A 20,660-nucleotide genomic window follows, 5' to 3' on the forward strand; every position below is an offset into this window, starting at 1 on the left:
ACTACCTTCTATTATGATAACCAATTAACGATCAATATTAGAGAAAGAAATTAAAGTAGACCCTTAATGAGATTACTACATGCATGGTGCATCCAAAGCCACCACACCATTTGTGATATAGGCCAATAATAGATTTGTTTAATTTGTTTTCAAGTTGAATATTTAACCAAATTATAACGTAAGAGTACTCATAGTTAGAAAAAGATAGCCCTACCTAAAACATACATTGTATCTTGGGGAAAAATCGATGTATTACACATGGCAAATCATTATTGATGGAAAATGATGTTGGAATATTATTACTTAGGACCACATATATTTATATGAATAATATTTTTCTAATATGTATTGAAATTTTTCATTAAGTAAGATATAAATACCTTTGTTTCAAATTTGCAACATTAGGCCAATAATAAATTTGTCTTAACAAAACGTGGCTACATGATATGGTTAGTCACACACAAAATGTGCTATACACACAAATAATCTACTTAATATTGGTTAGACTAATTTTTCAAATCATATTTATTTGTGTTTATCCAAAATCCAAGCTATAAAATTAAACGACTTTTATAATTAAAAAAAATGAATTGTAACCCATAAATATTCATGCATGTCTCTCTCTCAATTTTTCTTTCTTTTTTGCTACACAATTGAATTGATTGAGGTTTTTTTTTTTTTTTTTTTTTAAGAAAAAAATAATAAAAATTCATTCACTTGATATTATTTATAGCTATTGATTGTGGTATAGGGATAAATTTATACATACCCCTCAGTTAGGGTATATTCTCATATGTGTAAAAAAAAAGGGTATATTCTCATAACAAAATTAATTGGATAGTCAATATATAGCTTATCATGCTTTATAATAAACCGTGCACGCATATAACCTATTTAATGATTGTAGTTTGATGAAGAAAACCTTTATTTGATTCTATTTTATGTAATTGTTAATTTAGATTTCATTTGTAGATATTAATGACTTTTTAATGAATTGATTAGTGGAGTGATTAAGTTTTTTCAAAAAAAAAAAAAAAAAAAAAAAGTAAGAGCATCTCCAATGGCAAGCTACAACATATTGTAGCAGCTTGTCTTGCCACATCATATTTTTAAACTACAAAGGTTTCAAGCTACAAAGTTCCTCATTGGTTGGCTACAACATCTTATAGCTTGCCTCATCAAATAATTGTTTTATTTTTTATTTTTTTGTGTTTGATATTTTATTAAAATTATTAGATAATATAATGACTTTTTATTACTACTATATCATAGATTATTGTAGATTTTTTTTATATAATATGTTTACCTTTTTAGTCTACAAATAATACCACAAAAAAAAAAAAAAAAAACTGATTCAGAAAAATAAAAATATTTAAAAGAGTGTGATTAAGATAATATTAAAAAAAAACAAAAAAAAAAATAACCAAACAAACTTAAACATATCATATATAAGTACGGTATATTTTATCTACATGACAAACAATTTAACACACATAGTATTCCAACTGCATTATTTTTTAAATTAAAAAAAAATTAAATTTTTTTCAAATTTTTAAGCAGTATTGCTTAAGTGAGCAGTATTGCTCATTGAAGTAGGTCTTCCAGTGTTGCTCAAATTTTTTATGTTTGATATTTTATTAAAATTATTAGATAATATAATGACAATTTGTGTTGGGACTTTTTTTTTTATGGAGAAAGAAGAGTAGGGACCATAATAAATTAATAATATCAGTTAACTTAAGAGTCAAAAAAGTACTAAAAATACTTGTAAAAAAAAAAAACAGGATACTATGGCAAGTGTAAACACTTGGGAAAAAAAAGTGTACATAAAATTACACAGTAATTTAACCTAGCCCTCCTTTCTGATACATGAAAATATCATGAAAAAGTAATCCAGTAATTACCAAACAAGCTTGGTTAATTACTGCACCAACAAAAAAAAAATGGGAGCACAGTTATAATTGTCAAAATCTAATGTACAAGTCAATTCAAGTATTATATTGTGTACATAACATCACTCAGAAAAAGAAACAACAGAAATGAAAAAAACAACATAAGATGATCATTATTCAATCATCAAATGTAACAAAAAATCTCTTATGTTTCCTCCTCTGACACTTAGATTTTATTTTAATAATGAGTTGAAATCCTGTTGAAGAACTCAAAGGTAAAGTTCTAACAGAAGATTCAACTCCTCTTTTACCCTTTAACAACTGATCAATAAGCACAACACCTTGTTCTCTTTGTGTTATATTGTTAGCAACAATTATAGCACCTCTTGGATTCATGTGCAACCTCTCGGATAATGTTCTCAGGCGACTCGGGTCGAAACCGGTGCAGTCAATGACTGCGAAATCAACGTTCCGAATGTTGTTTATTAGTTCACATGGATCACCAACTCGTAGTTCGGTGACGCCACTAGCGTCACAGTTGTCGTGGTCGCGATCGACGTAGTGGTCTAGTCCGAAGAGGGATTGAAGAGTGGGACGAATGCATATGAGTTTGCCTTCAGTTTGTTTAGCAGCAACTGCTAGTGCAAGTGTTAAGGGTGTAACGCCTTTTTGGTGGGATGTTATGTCTAGTATTATTCTTGCTTTGTTTCCTGCTGCTAAAGCTGATAGTAATTCTGTTCCTTGTGGTTCGATTACTTTGCTTCCATCTACTCCATACCTTTCTTCTTCATTTTGTATGTTATTCTCTTTACACTGAAAAATATAACAAAAAAAAATCATGAGTAAAAAAGAACCAACTTCATAATTAATATGCGGCAAATTAAATACAAGTTTATATAAACGAATTTTAGTTAATCTGGTGACATTTTTGTAAATATTTTGAAAAAATGTAGTCATTTATTCAATATTTTGGTAAGTTATCCAATTGTTGTTTGCAACTTGCATTTAGGAAATTATACATTTACCCCCTAAAATAGTACATAATAAGAACCATGTACTCATCCATTGGTACTGACGATTATACCCCAGATAAAACAACTCATTAATATGACAATTAATATGACAATCAAGTGTCAAACTCAGCTATTTTACAAAAAAAAAAAAAAATAAATAAATAAATAAATAAATGTTATGAATTTAATCTAGATTGTATAATGTGAAGAATCTAACACGAATATTAGAGATTGAGATAAAAAGTGATGAATACTTACCAAATGAAGAGTTTGCAAGAAAGCTTTCATTGCATGTTGAGGAGACCACTCCATTGTTGCCATATTAGCTAGTTAGTTTACTATCAAGTTGTTTGTTGTTTATGTGTTACTATAAAACGTATTAGAGCTTCTTAAGTTTGATGATGTATGTTTTTATGTTTTATGACTACTACTATTCAACACCCCACCTCTCTTTCTTTATATAGTAGTCTCTTACCATTTATTTCATATTTTTAAAATAAAAAAATCAACGAAAAAGGTGAATCTTACCCAATGACTAAGCAACACATGGCAAACGAAATGGGCATTTTTGCATGGCTCGCAAATTCGTGGCAAGAATAGAGCTATTTCATGTGAGAGTTTACAGTCTGTATAGTAATTCCACCCCTTCTTTTTCTCATTTATTACCTTTTTTCAATTTATTTTAAAAAAATATATAAAAATATCTATATACGTATCAACTACGTATGGGACACATGGCATCGTATAATAGTTTGTTGTAGGACACGTGGAGGGCTTTGATTCTTTGGTTAAGTGACTATGTCATTGCTAATTATTGGTTCATGTATGTAACTTGATATTGCTAATTATAGTATTTTAGCCACCAAAATTTTACAGGAAAACTAGGGTGAATGTTTCATGTTTGCTTGCTGTCCTTGATCGTATAATTCTTTATTAAATACTTAATGATAAGTACTCCAATCATGTATATAGTCACTATGTTACTCAGATACGTGTATAAGGATCAAATGTGAGTATAAATTTAAGAGTAGACTCGATAAGATTTTAGGACACAGAGACATTGTTTTAAAATTGGACACAATATTCATCATACATATTTTAAATTTGTAGTTTCTATGTGGTAAGTAGGTATATACATACTTTGTAGGACACGTGGAGGGAGTTAATCCTTTATATACAAAGAATTGATGGACTATGTCATTGCTAATTATTGGTTCAAATAGCTAGCTAATTACAAGTATAAATTTGTGGCCACCAACATTTTACATTCGACACGGATAACTAAGGTGACCTTGCTTGATATCTTTGTTTTTTTTATTTTTGATGGGTGATATCTTTATTATTTGATGATATTCTATATTAATTAACTAATGAAAATAATCGAAATAAAACAAAATAGGATAAAAATTCATATTTAAGGGATTTTTAAAAATAGAGACATTGTCTTAAACAATTGGAGTCCTGTAGCTAGGAGATGAGCCACTGGACATTCATGTTATTACATACATATACTTGATTTAAATATTCATAACGTATATGGATACGTAAACACATACTTCCTCCGTTTCTATTTAGTTGACGCGTTAGATTTATGCACATATATTAAGGAGAGAAGAGATAGTGAGAGAAAATGAAAAAGCAAGTGGGGTACCTTGTAAATGCAAAGTAAAAAAATTTACCCCAAAAGAAAACATGCCAACTAAAAAAAAAAACTTCCTAAAAAGGAATACGTGTCAACTAAAAAGAAACGGAAGTAGTATTATAAATAGATTTAAGTCCAAATCTTATTACGTAATAAATCAAAACCCATAATTTTCTCCTTACTACTCTAATCCATCTCTACCTTTGTTTTATTTAAATATGTGGTCTAACATATTTGAAAGATGTTTAGATAATATAATTAGAAGTTTCATGTAAGATTATCATATCTTTGTTGGAATGTCAATTGGTTCGAGTACAAAATACAAACAAAAACAAGTGAAGTAACATAATAATGTATAGATGCATTGTTAGACGTGCATTATAAGAAATAATGAAGTAGAAAAAACGAATTATTCAAGAAAGATAAGATAAGATATGATCATGATTCATGAAGTAATTGTTATATCATGTCTGCATGAAAGTTAGGATGTATGTAGAACCGTCTTTGAAACACTGCATCACCAACAGAGAGATGATACTTGATACCATACATAGAATCATAGATTATATTCCTATCACTACATCACCCACGTTGTGGGGGATCTCCTTTGCTCGTAATAATGGGTGATTTGTTCTACAATTTTGAAACATACGTTTAATAACAACTTGTATATTGTTCTTCTGTTCCTACCATACTACAGGATTTCTTTTGGGTCCTTTGAAAGTTTTGAAGTGTTTTGCATCTAAGCGGTAATAGATATCTTTCAAGGGTGCGCGTTGCACAGCTTCCAAGGTTAAGTGTACAACCGAATTATAATATATTCTCCGTAGGAAATATATATTGTGCTTACAACCGTTGTATTTTTTTTTTTTTTGTTGAGTAAAATGATTGGTCCTGGCCTAATCAAACCTAAATTCTAACAATTTTTATAATCTAATCTCTGTAATGTGAACATTAAAAATTTAAGAGGAAAGGTAAGAGATTCTCACACTCAAACCCTTGTAGTTATAAAGTTTCCTTGTAACCTTAGGGTTTCTGTTTTCCCCAATCCCAACCAACTAAACCAACCAAGATCCTTTCTTGGTTTTCCAACCTTACTAAACGTCAAAATGAACAGGAACTACTTGAAGTATTTCAGAGTATTTTCTACGGTTTGAAATTGATGCAGTCTGCTTTTCATCAAAGGCTTGGAGTTTTGTACAATAGTTGCAACACTTGCAATTAACTAGGGCAACTAGACTTTATGGATTAATTCTAAAATGCGGTGATATAAATGATTGTAGAAGTTGACAGTATTGACCAAAATCACATGTTGGCACATTTTTTAAGAGAGATTGAGTCATAAATTTTGACATAAAATATCCCAAAACAGAGGAGTAAGAAAACTGTAGAAGTTTCCAGAGGAAGAGATAAGAAGGTTCAGTTCACATGAATTTCATGAATATGAACTGGAGCAGAACATTCAAATATTTCAAGGTCAAAAATGAGTTTCAGACGTTCATTTGTTCACTTTTTTTTTGGGTAAATACCTTCTCCATCATTTCATGTGAATTAATAAATCAATTACTGTAAAAGAAATAAACTTGAACTAAGATTTTTGATAATAATTCTATTGTTTAATTTACATGATAAAATTGTAACCTATAGATTTTACAGCCTACGTACATTCGTGCTTCTCTTTCATTCAATGTCCTTCATTGCATCCTGCAAACACAAGGAAAATACAGCTTCAGTATATTTTAAAGTTCTGTAATATCCGAAGTAACTGTAATAATTGTTTTGAAGCTTATAGGATTCAAACGCAGATAGCATCAGCATCATAGAATACAATTTCTGTTTAACTCTATGACAGACTGACAGCAGAAGTTCTAAAAAAATCTAGTAGTAGCCCATAAACTTGCAATTGCAGCAAGAAAGGGCATGTAATTTTTTATTTTTTTTTCCTGTTTTCTTAATTGTCAAAAAAAAATTTGCATGTCATTCGACTGATAATCTATAAGTGTACGAGATATTAGGACTAATGACAAAGTTACCATTAATCATCACTTTCTAAGGCATTCCTCTGATTATTGGAGTTTTGAAAGAATACACTACCTCCGTTTCATATTATTTGCAACGATTTGACATAAAGTAGAGAGAAAAAATGTTTAATCATTGCAAATAATATAAAACAGAGGTAGTAATCTATTACCAGATACCAAGAGATGGATCACACTATTGTACTCTACAACAATGAAATACTCCAGAGCCCAGAGGCATTACCTTGGCCAGTTTTGTGACATAAGAAGCAGCTAGAGCTGTTGCTAATAATCCCAGCCCCAATGTAAGAAGTTGACCATTTCCTCCTGTCACACCAACACCGGTTTCTTCTTGCTGCACAGAAAGAATGGTACAATTAGACACTTACACTTACTCGGGTAACCAGAAGCAGACAGCAGTGTAAGTTAAAATTTGAGTACAAATTGGACACGAAATCTTCACAGTTAAACAATAACCTAGCAGGGCAAGCAGTCCCTCCATATATGGTTTAGCATGGAAACATGATTGTTGTTATGACAGCAAATCAGACTCCACAATATGTTCAGAAAAGAAACAGGGCAAGCAGTCCCCTCCATATTTGGTTTAGCATGGAAACATGATTGTTGTTATGACAGCAAATCAGACTCCACAATATGTTCAGAAAAGAAACAGAACAAATGAAGTTGTCCAGGCAACTACTGCAAATGAATATCAACTTTGTTGAGGCCTGAGGGGCTAATTGAATCCAGAATATTTTAGACCAAATTAAATTTGGCAAGATCTGTGTCAGCTCTTTCAACAATTGCTTGAGAGAGGAAAGGAGCAGTTAGGGAAGAAGAAAAATGTATGAAAATGGCATTTGAAGACTTCATGAATACAACCTAAGGCAATTCCAATACTAGGCCGCAACCCAATGTACTATCCATTTAGCTTAGGAAATCCTTAACATCTGTAATAGACTACTAATCTGACTTGTATTTCTTATACGACAAGGCTAACAAATAAAGATAAAAGCTTGAGTCTTTGATTGATAATAGCAGAAATTTAGATACAAAAGGATAGGTTAATAGCTTGAGGCTATTACTCTTTTGTTAACTTTAGGTTATCACTCTCCTAGTAACTTGAGGTTACTACTCTCAACATATTTCCTCAGAATTACATAATGATTTACTACATACCCTATCCCCTATTTATACTAAAGCTACAGACTACTAACCTTATAATACTAGACTTCCCAAATCGACCCCTTTAAGGTTATCCCTATATTAAAGGTACTAATAACATCATTGAAGGCAAATTTTGAATGGGTACATGTTCTTTGAAATTTCTCTTCTTTGATCTAACAGGTGAAAATAATGAACCAAACATATATCACCACAATCACTGCAATATCAATATAATTATCACCTCATCTCCTTCTAAGCTAAAATACTAAATGTCCTAAGACAGTAAGAGCCCTTCCCAACCTTAACACTTTGCTTGGATAAGGAAATGGAAAATATTGGTGGGGGGGGGGGGAGAGGAAGGGAAGGGAACACCTTTTCATACCCTTCCTTTCCCCTTTATCTAAATATCCAAGAAAAAGTGTAACATTTGACAGCATAGCAATATGTTGACTATGTAAAATACTTCTGTACCATATGGCAATATGTTGACTCCAGAGAAACTGAAAAGGGTAATGAGGGGTAAGAAAATAAGAAAAGGAAATTTCTTGAATAAGTATAGGGAATGAAAGCCAATTCCCCTTAACAATATTGGATAATCTTTAATTTATTCTCACTTCCTATCACCATCCTAACAGGCACCCTTTTCTCTTTCTCTATCACTCTCAAACTCCTGAACCAAATATCATAACCACCAACTCGGCAACAGATCATGGTCTTCTCTCTCTTATTCATACAACTACATCACTAACATTTCGATTCTTATTTATATATTTATACAGATCCCTTATATATAGGTTTTCATCACCACTGGCCTATTCAGGACTCTCAGGCAACCTTAATTGGAAAGCAAGTATCTTTCAACTGATGTAGACAAAGTGGAAATCCAAAATCTATGTGGAAAATACAGAGTTGCAGACTTGCAGTGTTGGTAGTTGGGCTACGACAGATTGTTGGGTAGAGCTAGAGTTGATGCCCATGAGATTTCGGATAATCGAGGGGATCAAGCAGGTGGTTTGGATAGCTTCAGGTTAATAAAGGAGCTGGATGTGGTGCGTTTCTGTAGAGGGAAAGTGCACAGGGCTGTTGGTTTGGGTGGCAATAGAAGATCAGACTGGTGGATGTTGGGATGGGACATGGAATGGAAAATGGTGATAGTGGGTAAAACTGTAAAAGCATGGCAATATGGCAGTCCTGTCAAAGGAGAGGTGAGGGTGGGTTTGGGGTAGGTGGTGCAATGTGAAAGATCCCATTGTAGGGAATTAAAATACCAAGAGGTAGGGAACAAAGAAGAGGGAATTCAGATGAACACACTAAGGAGAAATGGAAATGGAAAAAGGAAAGGGAAAGGGAAAATCATTTACTCATAAAAGAGGACAAGAGTATCAATTTCCCCTGAAGGCTTGCTTGATAACAAACCAGCCCCTGATAAAAAGTAAGGGTGCTCTAAAAACAATTTCAGTTCCATACACTCAGCAACTAAAGCCAAGATACTCAGCTTAATTTTCATACATAATATAAGGGGAGGTAGTATTGTTCCAAAAGATAACCACTTTCACAGTTCACACCAACTATCAGTAACTACTGTTTTAACCAAAAGTCACCAAGAACTTTTTCATTCCCATTTCCTATATCTCAACTTGGGTGGAAAAAAATACTTCAGGTAGATACTTGGTAACAATAAGAAAGGAATTTGTGTATTTTTTTTTTTTTTTTTTTTTTTTTTTTTTTTTTTTTTTTTGTGAAGGAACTCACAATAGAAGTCAAGTTATAGAATGCTACTTACAATAATCGCCCGACCAAAAGCTCCGGCATTCACATACGCCCATGTCCCTGGAAGCATCCCCAACCAACTGCATGATATTGAGTGCTGAGTTAGTATGTTAGCAATTGAGTCTAGATAAATAACTTCAGGCAACTTTATCATCAGCTTTTAGCACCACATAGATGCTTGAAAAAACAATAAAATAATGAGCTTGATATGCAAAATATGCTAGTGCTAGTAAAACTGTTTTCACATCACTGGAAATAACAAGACAGCAGTTACATGCACATTAAAGAATAAAGATGATCCAACAATTTCACTGAAAATGTAATTGCAGATCATTGAAACTACTGTATACTTGCAATAATTCAATAATAAACATCAAACAAAAACCCAATAGATAAACTATACAGTGTACACTAACGGATATGGAAAGGACCCAAAAGCACAATACACAAAGACAGAGGATATGTCCTTTCGCCACACTATATGTCTCCACACATTGTTTTCAAGGTGCACATCTTGAACACGAGTGCTGCACTTACAGCTTAGATCAGGAATGTTTACTCATAAGTTACATTTGGACCCTCTTCTCACTTTTGAATTGTAATGTTTAAAGCTTTCAAGAAAACATCATCAATAACACACTCTAGGATCTTGTTGCTTCAACAAAGCTTTTACCAAGAGCTTAGCCACAAGTCTAAGGACAAGCTTCTAAACCACCAGTTGCAGCCCAACAAGGGTATTAGATAAACGCAGCACTCACTAAAAACCATTTACCACCACAACTAAATCAAAAGGCATAATAGTGAGATAACAAGAAGCAGACCTTGCCAAAACATAGGGGACAAATTTGACGGACGTAAGTCCATACAAGTAATTCCCTAGGGAAAAGGGAAGCAAGGGACTCAAGCGAAGGAGGGCAACAATTCTGAAACCATTCTCTCCAATGGCTTTATCAATTGCTTTGAACTTTTTGTTTCCTTCAACAAGTTTCAATATTCGCTCACGGGCAAAGTATCTTGCAATTAGAAAAGCAATGCTTGCTGCTAACTGAAACAGAAACAACAGAAACCTAAGGATAATTAGCAAGAATCTTTGCATTTGGTTACACAAAATAGAAAGGAAAGACAAAAAAAAACTCACTGTTCCACTTATGGAAACAAGTACAGTTCCAGTGACAGAACCAAATAAAAGACCGGCAGACATTGTCAATGGAATAGCCGGAATTGCAAGAACCTAAAAGAAATGGCATAAGATTAGTTTAAGGAAACAGCATCCAATCCAACAAGCTCATAGGATGACCAAATCATTCATGGATTAGTTCCTAGATTAAGATTCCACTAGCTGGATTCTTCCAATAAAAACTTTTGGTGATAAGAAAGACATAGGGGGATAACAAACCTCAAGTCCGGCATATACAAGCACAAATAATGCATATCCTGCTGGCCCATAACCTGTATACTGAAAGTACTCCATGAGAATCAGGATCAAAAAATTTACAAAGGATACGCAATATTACTCCAAAATTATATAATATAATGATCAATTCCTTCACCCCCAAATCAATTATCAGTCCATCACATATACTCCCTCCTCACCTCACATCACTAGTTCAACTAAACTACCAACAAGACTCTAAACTCCAAATGAAATAAGTACCATGTCAAATTGTCCATAAAAAGTATTCACCTTCCCTAAAATAGAAAAACATAATTGGTCATTGGATTTTCTATTTTCCTAACATTTCCTATCTTAAATCAAGTGAACCAAAGCAAAAACTTAACACTCAAAATGGACTCCAAACATATGCTCTCCTTTCGAACTTAGTTGTCACATTATTAGTTCAAATTATACAACCGACATGTCTATTAATTCCATATGAAGTGATTATCATTTCAAGATGTCCGGAAAAAGTTGTCATAGTCCCTCTAACATTTCCTTAATTATAGCAATGAGTCCATCCGCCACAAACAACATTCACATATACCTCCTTCCTTACATTACTCGTTTGTAATAATTCAGAATGTCCGAAAAAGTTGTCACATTCCTAAAATAGCAATATATGATTGATAACTGAATTTCCTAATATATCCTAACTTAAATTAAATGAACTGAAAGTCTGAAACGGAATAAAAACTAAACAATAAAAACAGAAATTACCTTCAATCAACGTAGAAAACTGAGTCAAGAAACTATTAATCTGATCCCTATAAAAATACCCAGCTGCTCCAAACCCACCAACAACACCAACTAACAACAACCCAGCAACAATAGTACCTTTAATGGCGGTATCACCTTCCAATTCACCCTCTTCCACCCCATCTTTCGAACCCGAATCATCGGATTTCGTATCATCATCTTCTGGTTTTGGATTCCAATTCAACAAACGTCGAAGACTTTGAGGAGGAGGAGATTTCTGAAGAGTAGTTTGCGAAGTTTGTTGCTGCTGTTTCTTCGAAGAAGAACAAGAAGGACTCAGAAATTGAAACCGCCGCGTCAACCTGCCGCAGGTTCTGCTACTTCTGGTGGTTGTAGGTGGGGGAGAGAGAGAAGAAGACGGCGAATTGGAGGAGGAGAGAGAAGAAATGTATGGTGATGGTGGTCTTAGGATTAAGAGACTCCGCATTTTTCTGGGTTTTTGAGACCCTTTTTGTTCAGTTTTCTTGCTGAATTTTTGTTGAATTTTTCTGGGAAAGTTCAAGAGAATGATGAAGAAGGTGGTGGAAGAAGAGTGAGTGCCATGGAAATATGAGTGGAGGTCTGTTTGACAAAAGTGTAGTTCGAAGTTTTAGGAGGAGCAGTGTTAGAGTGATCTTCTGGAGGGTGCTCTGGGGAAAAGGAATATCCCTGCTTATACTGACCACAATTTTCCTTCATCTAGTAATCTTGTAGTACGTATGTCTCTATGGGAGTTATTAGGAGACGTCGTGAACGGGTCGTTTTAGTTGAGTTTGGGTCAATTTATTTGGTTCTACTCAAGTAATAAGATGAATTGGTTTTCTTTCAATTACGGCTTTGTTTGGTTGACGTGGAAATTAAATTTTCATAGGAAATTGCATTTATGAGAAGTTATTTCCCTCGTGAAATTCTGAGGAATTTCCTAAATTTATTTGGTTGGCAATATAGAAATTAGGAAATCCCATAATCTCGTGATTTTTTATTGACTTAGGGGAGACTAGGTAATTTACTTCTCTTTGTTTTGTGGGATGTTAAAATTCCACCAGTTTTGTTTTTTTGTTTCAACCAAACAACTTCTCAATTTATCAAATCCCATGAATTTTCATTTCCCTCATTTTATATTGTCAACCAAACTAGGCCTACGTATTCATGTAACTTGTAATAAAAAATAGTTCAAATTTAGTTACATTGATTTTTGTTAGGGTTATCTAGTTTTGTATGTTATTTCAATTGGGTTGTATTTTTAACACAGATTCACGAGTCATCTATTTATACAAGTTTAGACTCTAAATGGTGGAATACAATTACCTAATAGTTGATAAAGTATTAGAATTAACCTATGAGAAATGGATTGAATCTTATATACGTCATTGTCAGTATATAATCTATTAAGGACTTTGTTTCCTAATACAGTTTTTCACCGTATGTACCGATATGGCCTATTCATAATACACCCTAATTTATTCAAAATTCGACCCTAACTTGAGAAATACGGAGTAATCTTAATGACAAACGATCATCAAGTTTTGGCCATTCAACCCTAACTCGAGAAATTCAATACAAAAGCTTTCATACGGGACAACTTTCAAAGCCACCTATCATAGCTTTTCGTTGTTGCTACTGCATCAATTCTCCCAAGCAAACTAGCCACCTTGCCCTCACCCACAAGGCTGCAGCCATGACAGTGATTAGTGGTGACGACCGTTCCTTAAAAATATAAATTCAAGGAAAGATTTTCTGAACACCAAAGAAGGAACTTCTTAAAGGCACTTCATGTAGTTAACCAAATTGTTTAAAGCACTTTCCAAAAATAATACACAGTACAACTATAATTTTCTACAACTTTTACAGCAAGAGGAAAAAAAATAAAATAACTTGAAACGTCAAACATCCTAAACATTAAACCGACTATAAATCTATCTTTGCAGAAAATAATCTTACCTAATGCGTATCTAACTTCTCACCTGAAACAAGCACAAACTCGAAAACTGAGTAATAAAAACCAGAATGGAAGGCCAAATGTGTGCCTGCAACGGTATTGACGTATTGTATACTCATATGTTTCATATGCGACCAACATCTTAATACTAAAACCAAACCAGCATACACAGCAAGGCCTAATCCATTCTTAGGCAGTTTCCAGTTCTTGTAGGTCACCATTTCCTGCATGTTTGCTCTTAAACTTTAACAAGGTTAAGCCTGGTTTCTGTATAGAAGCTGCCAGTTGCTGAAGCTGATTGCTGACTGTGGCTTGCAACTGCTGAGGACAGAAGCGGTCACGTCTTTCCAGAATTTCAATTGCAGAGTTTGCCACAACGCTTATCTATGAAAACACAGTTAAGTTCATTCTTGATCAAGAAGCCCATATAGTCTTAAGTTGTTAATAAAATAAAAAAACAACGGCTAATAGAATACAAAAACAACGGCTCATAGAATACAAAAACAACGGCTAATAATTCATCAGATACAAAGATATACAGATGCAATTATGACCAAGTCCAACACTACTACTTGACATGTTAACTAGCAAATACTCCATAACAATAAAGCAAGTTTGTGGACAAAGTGTACTGAGCAGCTTGTAGGCAGTTACTGACAAACTTTGCAATTGCATCAGCCCTCAACAAACAGAAGGGTAAGGTTTTGTAAGTTACATAATGAACATTGTACTTCACAGCAGTAAGTTCACCATCAAGCAAAAGCCATATGCTGATAAGGTATCCAGGAATGGTCATCAATTTAATTAAAGCAATAAAGGCAGAATTTATGTCTTACCTAAACAAAAAAACTAGTCAAATATGGCCAATATGTGGTTGTTTGGTTCAAGGGAAGGAAAATAAATCAAGACAGAAAAGGAAAGGAAAGAAATGAAAGGCCTTTCAATTTACCCATGACTATTTTGGGAAGAGGAAGGAGTATCGAAATCATTACATTGTGTTTGGTAGACCAATTCAATCAAATCCCTACCACTTCTCCCTTTCTGGCTTGCTCTATGCACCCCAAAACCTACTTTTATCTCCCCACTTTCTAACTCTACCACATTGACTTTAGTGATCAGACTGGACCACCTAAGAATGATCTGCCGGATAAAGGCCAAATTCTAGGATAGGGTTTACCAAAAATGACATACAGGGCGCTGAACCGAACCAGTGGGTTGATTTTTCAGAGATCTTTTTTTGAATTAAAAAATATAAAGGTGCACTCTAGCAAAGTGGTGTTTTCTTGGATAGAAAGACCTGGAAATGGAAGTTCACGACTAGGATGGTCACTGCAGTCGGTTACAGAGTTAATATAGTGGTGGTGGATATGAAGTTTGGAACAAGGATACTTTAATTGTCATGAAACATGGACATGGACATGGTATAGTCATAGTGTGAAAGCAGATGAAGTTGATATAATGAGCCCTCCTGTTGGGTAGAGTAGGGGCAAGCAAGATGATTCTGGTGGATGTAGGGTGGTCTGGCAATGTCTGGAAGAATGATACTCAGATGTTTGTACTGCTAGGATATAAAGTAAATGTTAGCGCTGGGGAAGAGGGAGTACTGGATAAGGGGACCTGTGCTCTGTTGATGTTGAGAAACTCCATTTCCCTTCAACTAAGGGACTTAGTTTTGTATCAGGAATACAGGATTCAAGGTTAGTCATAATGTTGGAACTGCATAGAAAATCCTAGGGTTTCTACGAGCTGTATAACTGTAATATATTACTATTGGATTTATTATACTATCAATATGGAAATTGGTGGATATTTGGATTTAAGCTTGTCTTTAGTTTCTGGGTCAATCAATCAGAAATTACTTACTACTCCCTCCGTCCCTTGATACAAAGCCTTATTTCCTTTTTGGGTAAACTAAAATACAATGCCTCTTTCTATTTATAGGTTGTATATTTGGACATTATTACCCTCTTTTTCATGAGTTGTCATCCTTTTTCCTTTACTTTTTTGTTCTTTTAAGTTTTAACATCAATTCCCAACACTTTCTCTCTCTATCTCTTAATTATTCCCATACATTTTCTTTTTCTCTATCTCTCTCTAACCCCACATGTACATATTTACTTTTAATCATTAGTTTTTATGAAATTAAAACTTTCTTAATTCCCGCACAAAAACCAAAAGAGGCTTCGTATTAAGGGACGGAGGGAGTAATTGTTAATCTCTTCTGTCAAACTACCAAGTATGTTGAAATTGAAACTTCAATGCAACTAGATGAGTGCGAGTGTGGCAAGAGAAGGTCTACACATTGTCCTGAGATTGGACACAGGTGCAGGGCATGACATTCACGAACATATTCCCAATTCTAAAATGAGGTTTACATGCATTTTCATGTAAGAAATATGTAATGGATTTGTTTGCAAATTCTTGTAAAATTAGATGTCAAGCCAATTTAAGTTATCCGCAAGCAAGTGTTGAGAAAGGTTCCCTCTCTTATAACATTTGGATCTCTATAATCTGAATTCAAAAATGAAGTCTCAGACTAGTCAGTCTTATCCTACCAGTTCTCAACTTCCCGGCTTGCCGCTCAATCCTTCTACCCTATTAGAGAATCTACAGTTAACAAGAATGCCTTATTAGCTGGTCAAATTCTGATAGGATAGCTCAACAAAGTTGTCAGCATATGATCTGGCAACTTGCTCATCAGTCAAACCCAAATAACTGTCTCCACTTTAATACAGAAATGTATCAACCATAATTCACGAAAAGGACAGCAGTGAAGGTTGCAAATGAACTTCATGTTAACTAAGGTAAAAAAAGAGCTCTGTTAGGCTCACTTTGATGGGCAGGAAACCCATCTCCTAAGACAAGGGGAAAACTTCATCAAAAAGAAAATAGTGACAAGCTGCGAGATGATTGAACTAATTAGGTTGAAAAGGAAGTAAGGAACCGACATATTCATAGATAACTCGCGACTACTGACTAGGCTCGACTAAAGCTTTTGGTCAAAGATAGTGTGTAAAATTGAGAAATGATATAAAACCTCTATTATTTAACACAACTGAACTTGTCAGAAGCCCCTACAAACCATGAAATTTGACTTGTCAGAAGCCCCTACAAACCATAAAATTTGTTGAACCAATGTAATTCATATCAAAGGCACAGTTGAAAATATTTCCAGCAACAAAAAATGCACCTTCACTCTCCTCATTTAGCCCGCTATTGCATCACTAATGCATAGGTCCACTAAAAAAAAATTAGTCAACAAGCATATTTTTCAACCTTCAATTCTAGAAGCACTCGTGTCAACAAGACAAATGTGGGTATGAAACAATAAAAGAAATTTTGTAAGAAATATCTTCATCTATATCAAGAACTCTATAAAGAATAAACCACAGTTATACGTAATTCGATTCAATCCCATTTTCTATTCCATCTCATACCATAGCGTCAATATTCACATGATACATGAAACACTGATAAAACTAAAAAGTTTTGGAGTCACGAATTCAAACTATAATTAAAATCTCTCATTCCAAAATCTTACACTAAACACAAAAGCTTAAATTTCATTATGAAATATTCAGCAATATAGATGTAACACAGAGAAACCAAAACCGTTGCTAAAACCAAATTAAGGTCCAAATAAACAGAGCTTATACAATAAAGTACTGCTAATTAAAACATGAAATTCCCAGGTATATTTAGCCACAAACGATTTTAACAGGAAATTAAGCAGTAACAAGCAAAGAAATTCTCACCGAATTAGAGGCCATTTCTAGCAACCCTTTTGCAATTGGGACGATGCAGAACCTAATTTTAACCATAAAAAATCAGAAAATCATGAACAAATGACGCAATTGGTAAAATTAAAATTATCAAAATTAAATTGAGAAATTGTAGGTAAATTACATTCCACGGCCACCAGCAAGAGCTTCTTCAGATGGGTTTTTCCATTCATCAATTCTGACCCCAAAAATGATTGAAAAAATAATAATCAAAATTTAGCCAATAATTCATAGAACACGAATTTCAGAAAGAAAAAGGAGGAGAGAGACTGACACCCAACCGTAGCGGCGGTCGAAGAGGAGGCGCTTGGTGGTGGAGGTGGTTGGCATGGTGGTGGAGTTTGAAGTAGTATTTGTGAATGATAATTGAGTGGTTTTGAATTCCATGCCTTTTTCTTCCTTCATCTCTCGTCCACTCTATCAAGCACAAGCACAAGCACAAGGACAAGCACAGAAGCACTCGTCATTTTATTAAGACTACTCTGTACTCCGTAGAATTTAAGGGGAACGGGATGTATTAGGGGATAAAGAGGGGCATGGCCACATGGTCCAAGCCGTGTAGACTTATGTGTCGTGACAGTGCGCTCAAGCGGGTCGGGTTTTGAATAGAGAATGACAAAATCATGACATTTTGGGCTCATGTCGATCTTTTATAAACATAACCTATTCATGAGTTGTGCTAACGTAGTAATGCTTGCGGACCTATGTGTAGTATATGTTAAATAGTACTTTGTAGGTCGATTTTATCGTGTTCGTGCCAAATTTATAAAATGACATATGCTTTAGTAGCATAACTCTTGTGTGCGTCATACCAGGTTTGTGTTGTGCCTAACCGTCCCTCATATCAACCGATCCATGTTCATCTATATTATAGGAGATTTTCATTTTTTTTTTCAAGTGCACATTACATTAAATGGCAAATGTCCCTCCTCACCCGTCACATATTAGCTCTAAATAACTTTTTTTCTTTTCTAAAAGTCATCTACTCTCTCTATCCCTAAATGATTTTCATGTATTTATTATTTGCGACTACTCACAATTCTTTTACTACATCCGTTACATATTATGTGCAACAAAAACATCGACACAGACTCCTAGACAAAATTTGTATGTGAGTGGTAAATGGAGAGAGAAATATAAAAAAAACATGTGATGAGGAGAGAGATATAGAGAAATGACAACCAATAAAAGGAAAGAAAACAATTGTTGCAAATAAAGTGTGGCGTCTATTTTTACTTTTTTTTAGTAAATGTTGCACATAATATTAAACAAAGGTAGTACTTTTAATGTACTTTATGTACTTTTTTTCTCTTAAAGTTTAATTTTCGTGAACTTTGACAAACTGTGAAATAGTGAGATCATTTAGAAACCAGAAGAAGTATTATACACGACTGACTAATCATAAATACTACCTCCGTTACATATTACTTGCAACGATTAGACATTTTTCCTCTCCACTTTATGTCAAATCGTTGCAAATAATATGCAACGGAGGTAGTACATAAATTCGTAATCTTAATTTAGAGACCAACTTCGGAATTCCATACAATCCTCTACAAGGGTTTAAAAAATATATACTCCATAAAATTAAAATTAAAATTATCAAAGAGGAATTCCCAATTTGGTAATTTCCTATAATTCCATACATTATCTCTGTACAGAAATTTGAACAAGTGAACTCATTCTCGCGCTCTTCCCACACCACCTCTCTCTCTCTCGCGCGCTCTCCTGCAGCAGAGCAGTTGCTCAGCATCAATGGCGGATTTCGGAAGAAATTACAGAGCTCAACCATCTCGAACTTCATCTGACTATTCAAATCAGACTGGTAATTTCCTTTTCCTTTACTCTTTCATTCAATTTTTCAGGTCAATTGAAATAACATAAATCGCATTGCCAATTGATTTCCGCCATTGTAGTTTTACAATTGTTGATTTCAGTTATTTTCCGCCTTATTTTCAGGATCAATGTGAATTTTTATGTGCTAATTCGCAATTTAATCAGCGATTTTGCGATATTAATCGCTCTCCTTAGTAGGTCTGGCAAATAAAATTAATCGTCATAAAACTCATAATGTTCTATTTCTTCAATATATTTGCCAAATTATGCTCTAATTACAGTGTATATTTTCAAATAATATATTTAATGCAAAATTAGGTTCGATAAGCATGTTTGATGTGAAGGTGTGATGAACAAAACTATTGATTAGTCCTGATATTTACAATTTGATATGAGTTGCTAGTTTCCTGGATTTATGGAAGTAATGAAAGTAATGGAAGGTTCTTAATAATCTTTTGAGCAAACAATTACCAACATTATCTGTGAACGTATTGAACTATATAATTGAGTAGTAAGGGTTGTAAACGCCGTAACACTAGTAGTGCAATGAGACTCGTAAAATGATTTTGGCTAGAATGAGGAAGACAACCTGGGGAAATTGGTTAAATGGCTGTATTTTGTTGAGAAAATATTGTTGTTTTGGTAGGAGTTTTTGCTTCTTGTATAATGTCTTGCCTTTATAGAAATCATGAAGTAAGTAAGCCGAATTCTGTCATTGCTCAGGTAGTAGTGGGGTATGTATGATGAGCAACAAGTGGAAAGAAGAGCAACATCCATCCTTCATCAACTTCATCTTGACATTCCTCAGTGCAAACTCTTTCCGGTTTAATATTGTCCCTATTGCACCTGTAATTCGCTTGTAACTTTTCATAATCTGTCATTTTTTTTGAATTACTTTTCGCTAAGCACTCCATGTTGACATATCATCTATGTTAGTAGGATTTTATTTTCAACTGTGGCGGAGTGTCAGTGGCTTTTGTCTTTGTCACTTCTTGGGATTGCAACAGCTCCACACAGATGTACAGCAGGTTATATATATATTTTTTTATTATGGCTTCTGTTAAACTTTATTGTAGGAGTTCTCTCATTCTCTGACTGTGATATTGATTTATAGGGTACATAAGCTGAAGGAACAATTTGCATACCTCTATGTTGTTGTCACCCTCCCAACTAAGGAGCAAAACGATTCCTTTGTTCGCTCTTACTTCAAGTGAGTCCCTGAATTTACTGTACTCATTTGATTTAATTTTATTGCACTCAACTGGAATTGAAGTCTCTTTGTAATTTATTTTATTGTTATTTTGTTTGCTTTGTGAAGGAGTGGAATTGATATTGGAAGGCCTACATTTTTGCCAGTTCTTGATTTGGAGATGGGTTTTGAGAAAATTGTGAAGATTGCTCATGCCCGCGGGGGTAAAGAATTTTCTT

The 20,660-nt window shown here is 34.0% G+C and overlaps 3 protein-coding genes across 3 annotated transcripts; all 3 read right to left on the bottom strand.

The window, feature by feature from the left end:
* Window positions 1-1,800: 1,800 nt before the first annotated feature.
* On the bottom strand, window positions 1,801-3,418 carry LOC110725662. Its single transcript, XM_021905135.1, has 2 exons — window positions 3,164-3,418; window positions 1,801-2,705 (listed from the first exon to the last, which is right to left on the bottom strand). Exons 1-2 carry the CDS (start codon window positions 3,224-3,226, stop codon window positions 2,070-2,072), a joined length of 699 nt encoding a protein of 232 aa, XP_021760827.1. The 5' UTR covers window positions 3,227-3,418; the 3' UTR covers window positions 1,801-2,069.
* A 2,539-nt stretch (window positions 3,419-5,957) lies between these two features.
* LOC110725663 (TVP38/TMEM64 family membrane protein slr0305-like) lies at window positions 5,958-12,380 on the bottom strand. Its single transcript, XM_021905136.1, has 7 exons — window positions 11,658-12,380; window positions 10,899-10,951; window positions 10,641-10,733; window positions 10,324-10,547; window positions 9,516-9,582; window positions 6,810-6,920; window positions 5,958-6,251 (listed from the first exon to the last, which is right to left on the bottom strand). Exons 1-7 carry the CDS (start codon window positions 12,121-12,123, stop codon window positions 6,228-6,230), a joined length of 1,038 nt encoding a protein of 345 aa, XP_021760828.1. The 5' UTR covers window positions 12,124-12,380; the 3' UTR covers window positions 5,958-6,227.
* Window positions 12,381-13,428: 1,048 nt separating this feature from the next.
* On the bottom strand, window positions 13,429-17,867 carry LOC110725664. Its single transcript, XM_021905137.1, has 4 exons — window positions 17,671-17,867; window positions 17,521-17,574; window positions 17,370-17,421; window positions 13,429-13,998 (listed from the first exon to the last, which is right to left on the bottom strand). Exons 1-4 carry the CDS (start codon window positions 17,799-17,801, stop codon window positions 13,804-13,806), a joined length of 432 nt encoding a protein of 143 aa, XP_021760829.1. The 5' UTR covers window positions 17,802-17,867; the 3' UTR covers window positions 13,429-13,803.
* Between the last annotated feature and the right edge of the window lie 2,793 nt (window positions 17,868-20,660).

The sequence above is a fragment of the Chenopodium quinoa genome, unplaced genomic scaffold (genome assembly GCF_001683475.1).
Source record: "Chenopodium quinoa cultivar QQ74 unplaced genomic scaffold, ASM168347v1, whole genome shotgun sequence".
Classification (NCBI taxonomy): domain Eukaryota; kingdom Viridiplantae; phylum Streptophyta; class Magnoliopsida; order Caryophyllales; family Amaranthaceae; genus Chenopodium; species Chenopodium quinoa.

Coding starts and splice junctions, on each gene's coding strand:
- LOC110725664 (XM_021905137.1), bottom strand. CDS start 17,801: ATGAAGGAAGAAAAAGGCATGGAATTCAAAACCACTCAATTATCATTC. Junction 17,575..17,670: donor GACCGCCGCTACGGTTGGGT/GTCAGTCTCTCT, acceptor TTTTGGGGTCAG/AATTGATGAATGGAAAAACC. Junction 13,999..17,369: donor TAGAAATGGCCTCTAATTCG/GTGAGAATTTCT, acceptor GTGTTTTCATAG/ATAAGCGTTGTGGCAAACTC.
- LOC110725663 (XM_021905136.1), bottom strand. CDS start 12,123: ATGCGGAGTCTCTTAATCCTAAGACCACCATCACCATACATTTCTTCT. Junction 10,548..10,640: donor TTGTTTCCATAAGTGGAACA/GTGAGTTTTTTT, acceptor TTTCTGTTTCAG/TTAGCAGCAAGCATTGCTTT. Junction 6,252..6,809: donor ATGTCACAAAACTGGCCAAG/GTAATGCCTCTG, acceptor TTGTGTTTGCAG/GATGCAATGAAGGACATTGA.
- LOC110725662 (XM_021905135.1), bottom strand. CDS start 3,226: ATGGCAACAATGGAGTGGTCTCCTCAACATGCAATGAAAGCTTTCTTG. Junction 2,706..3,163: donor TCTTGCAAACTCTTCATTTG/GTAAGTATTCAT, acceptor TATATTTTTCAG/TGTAAAGAGAATAACATACA.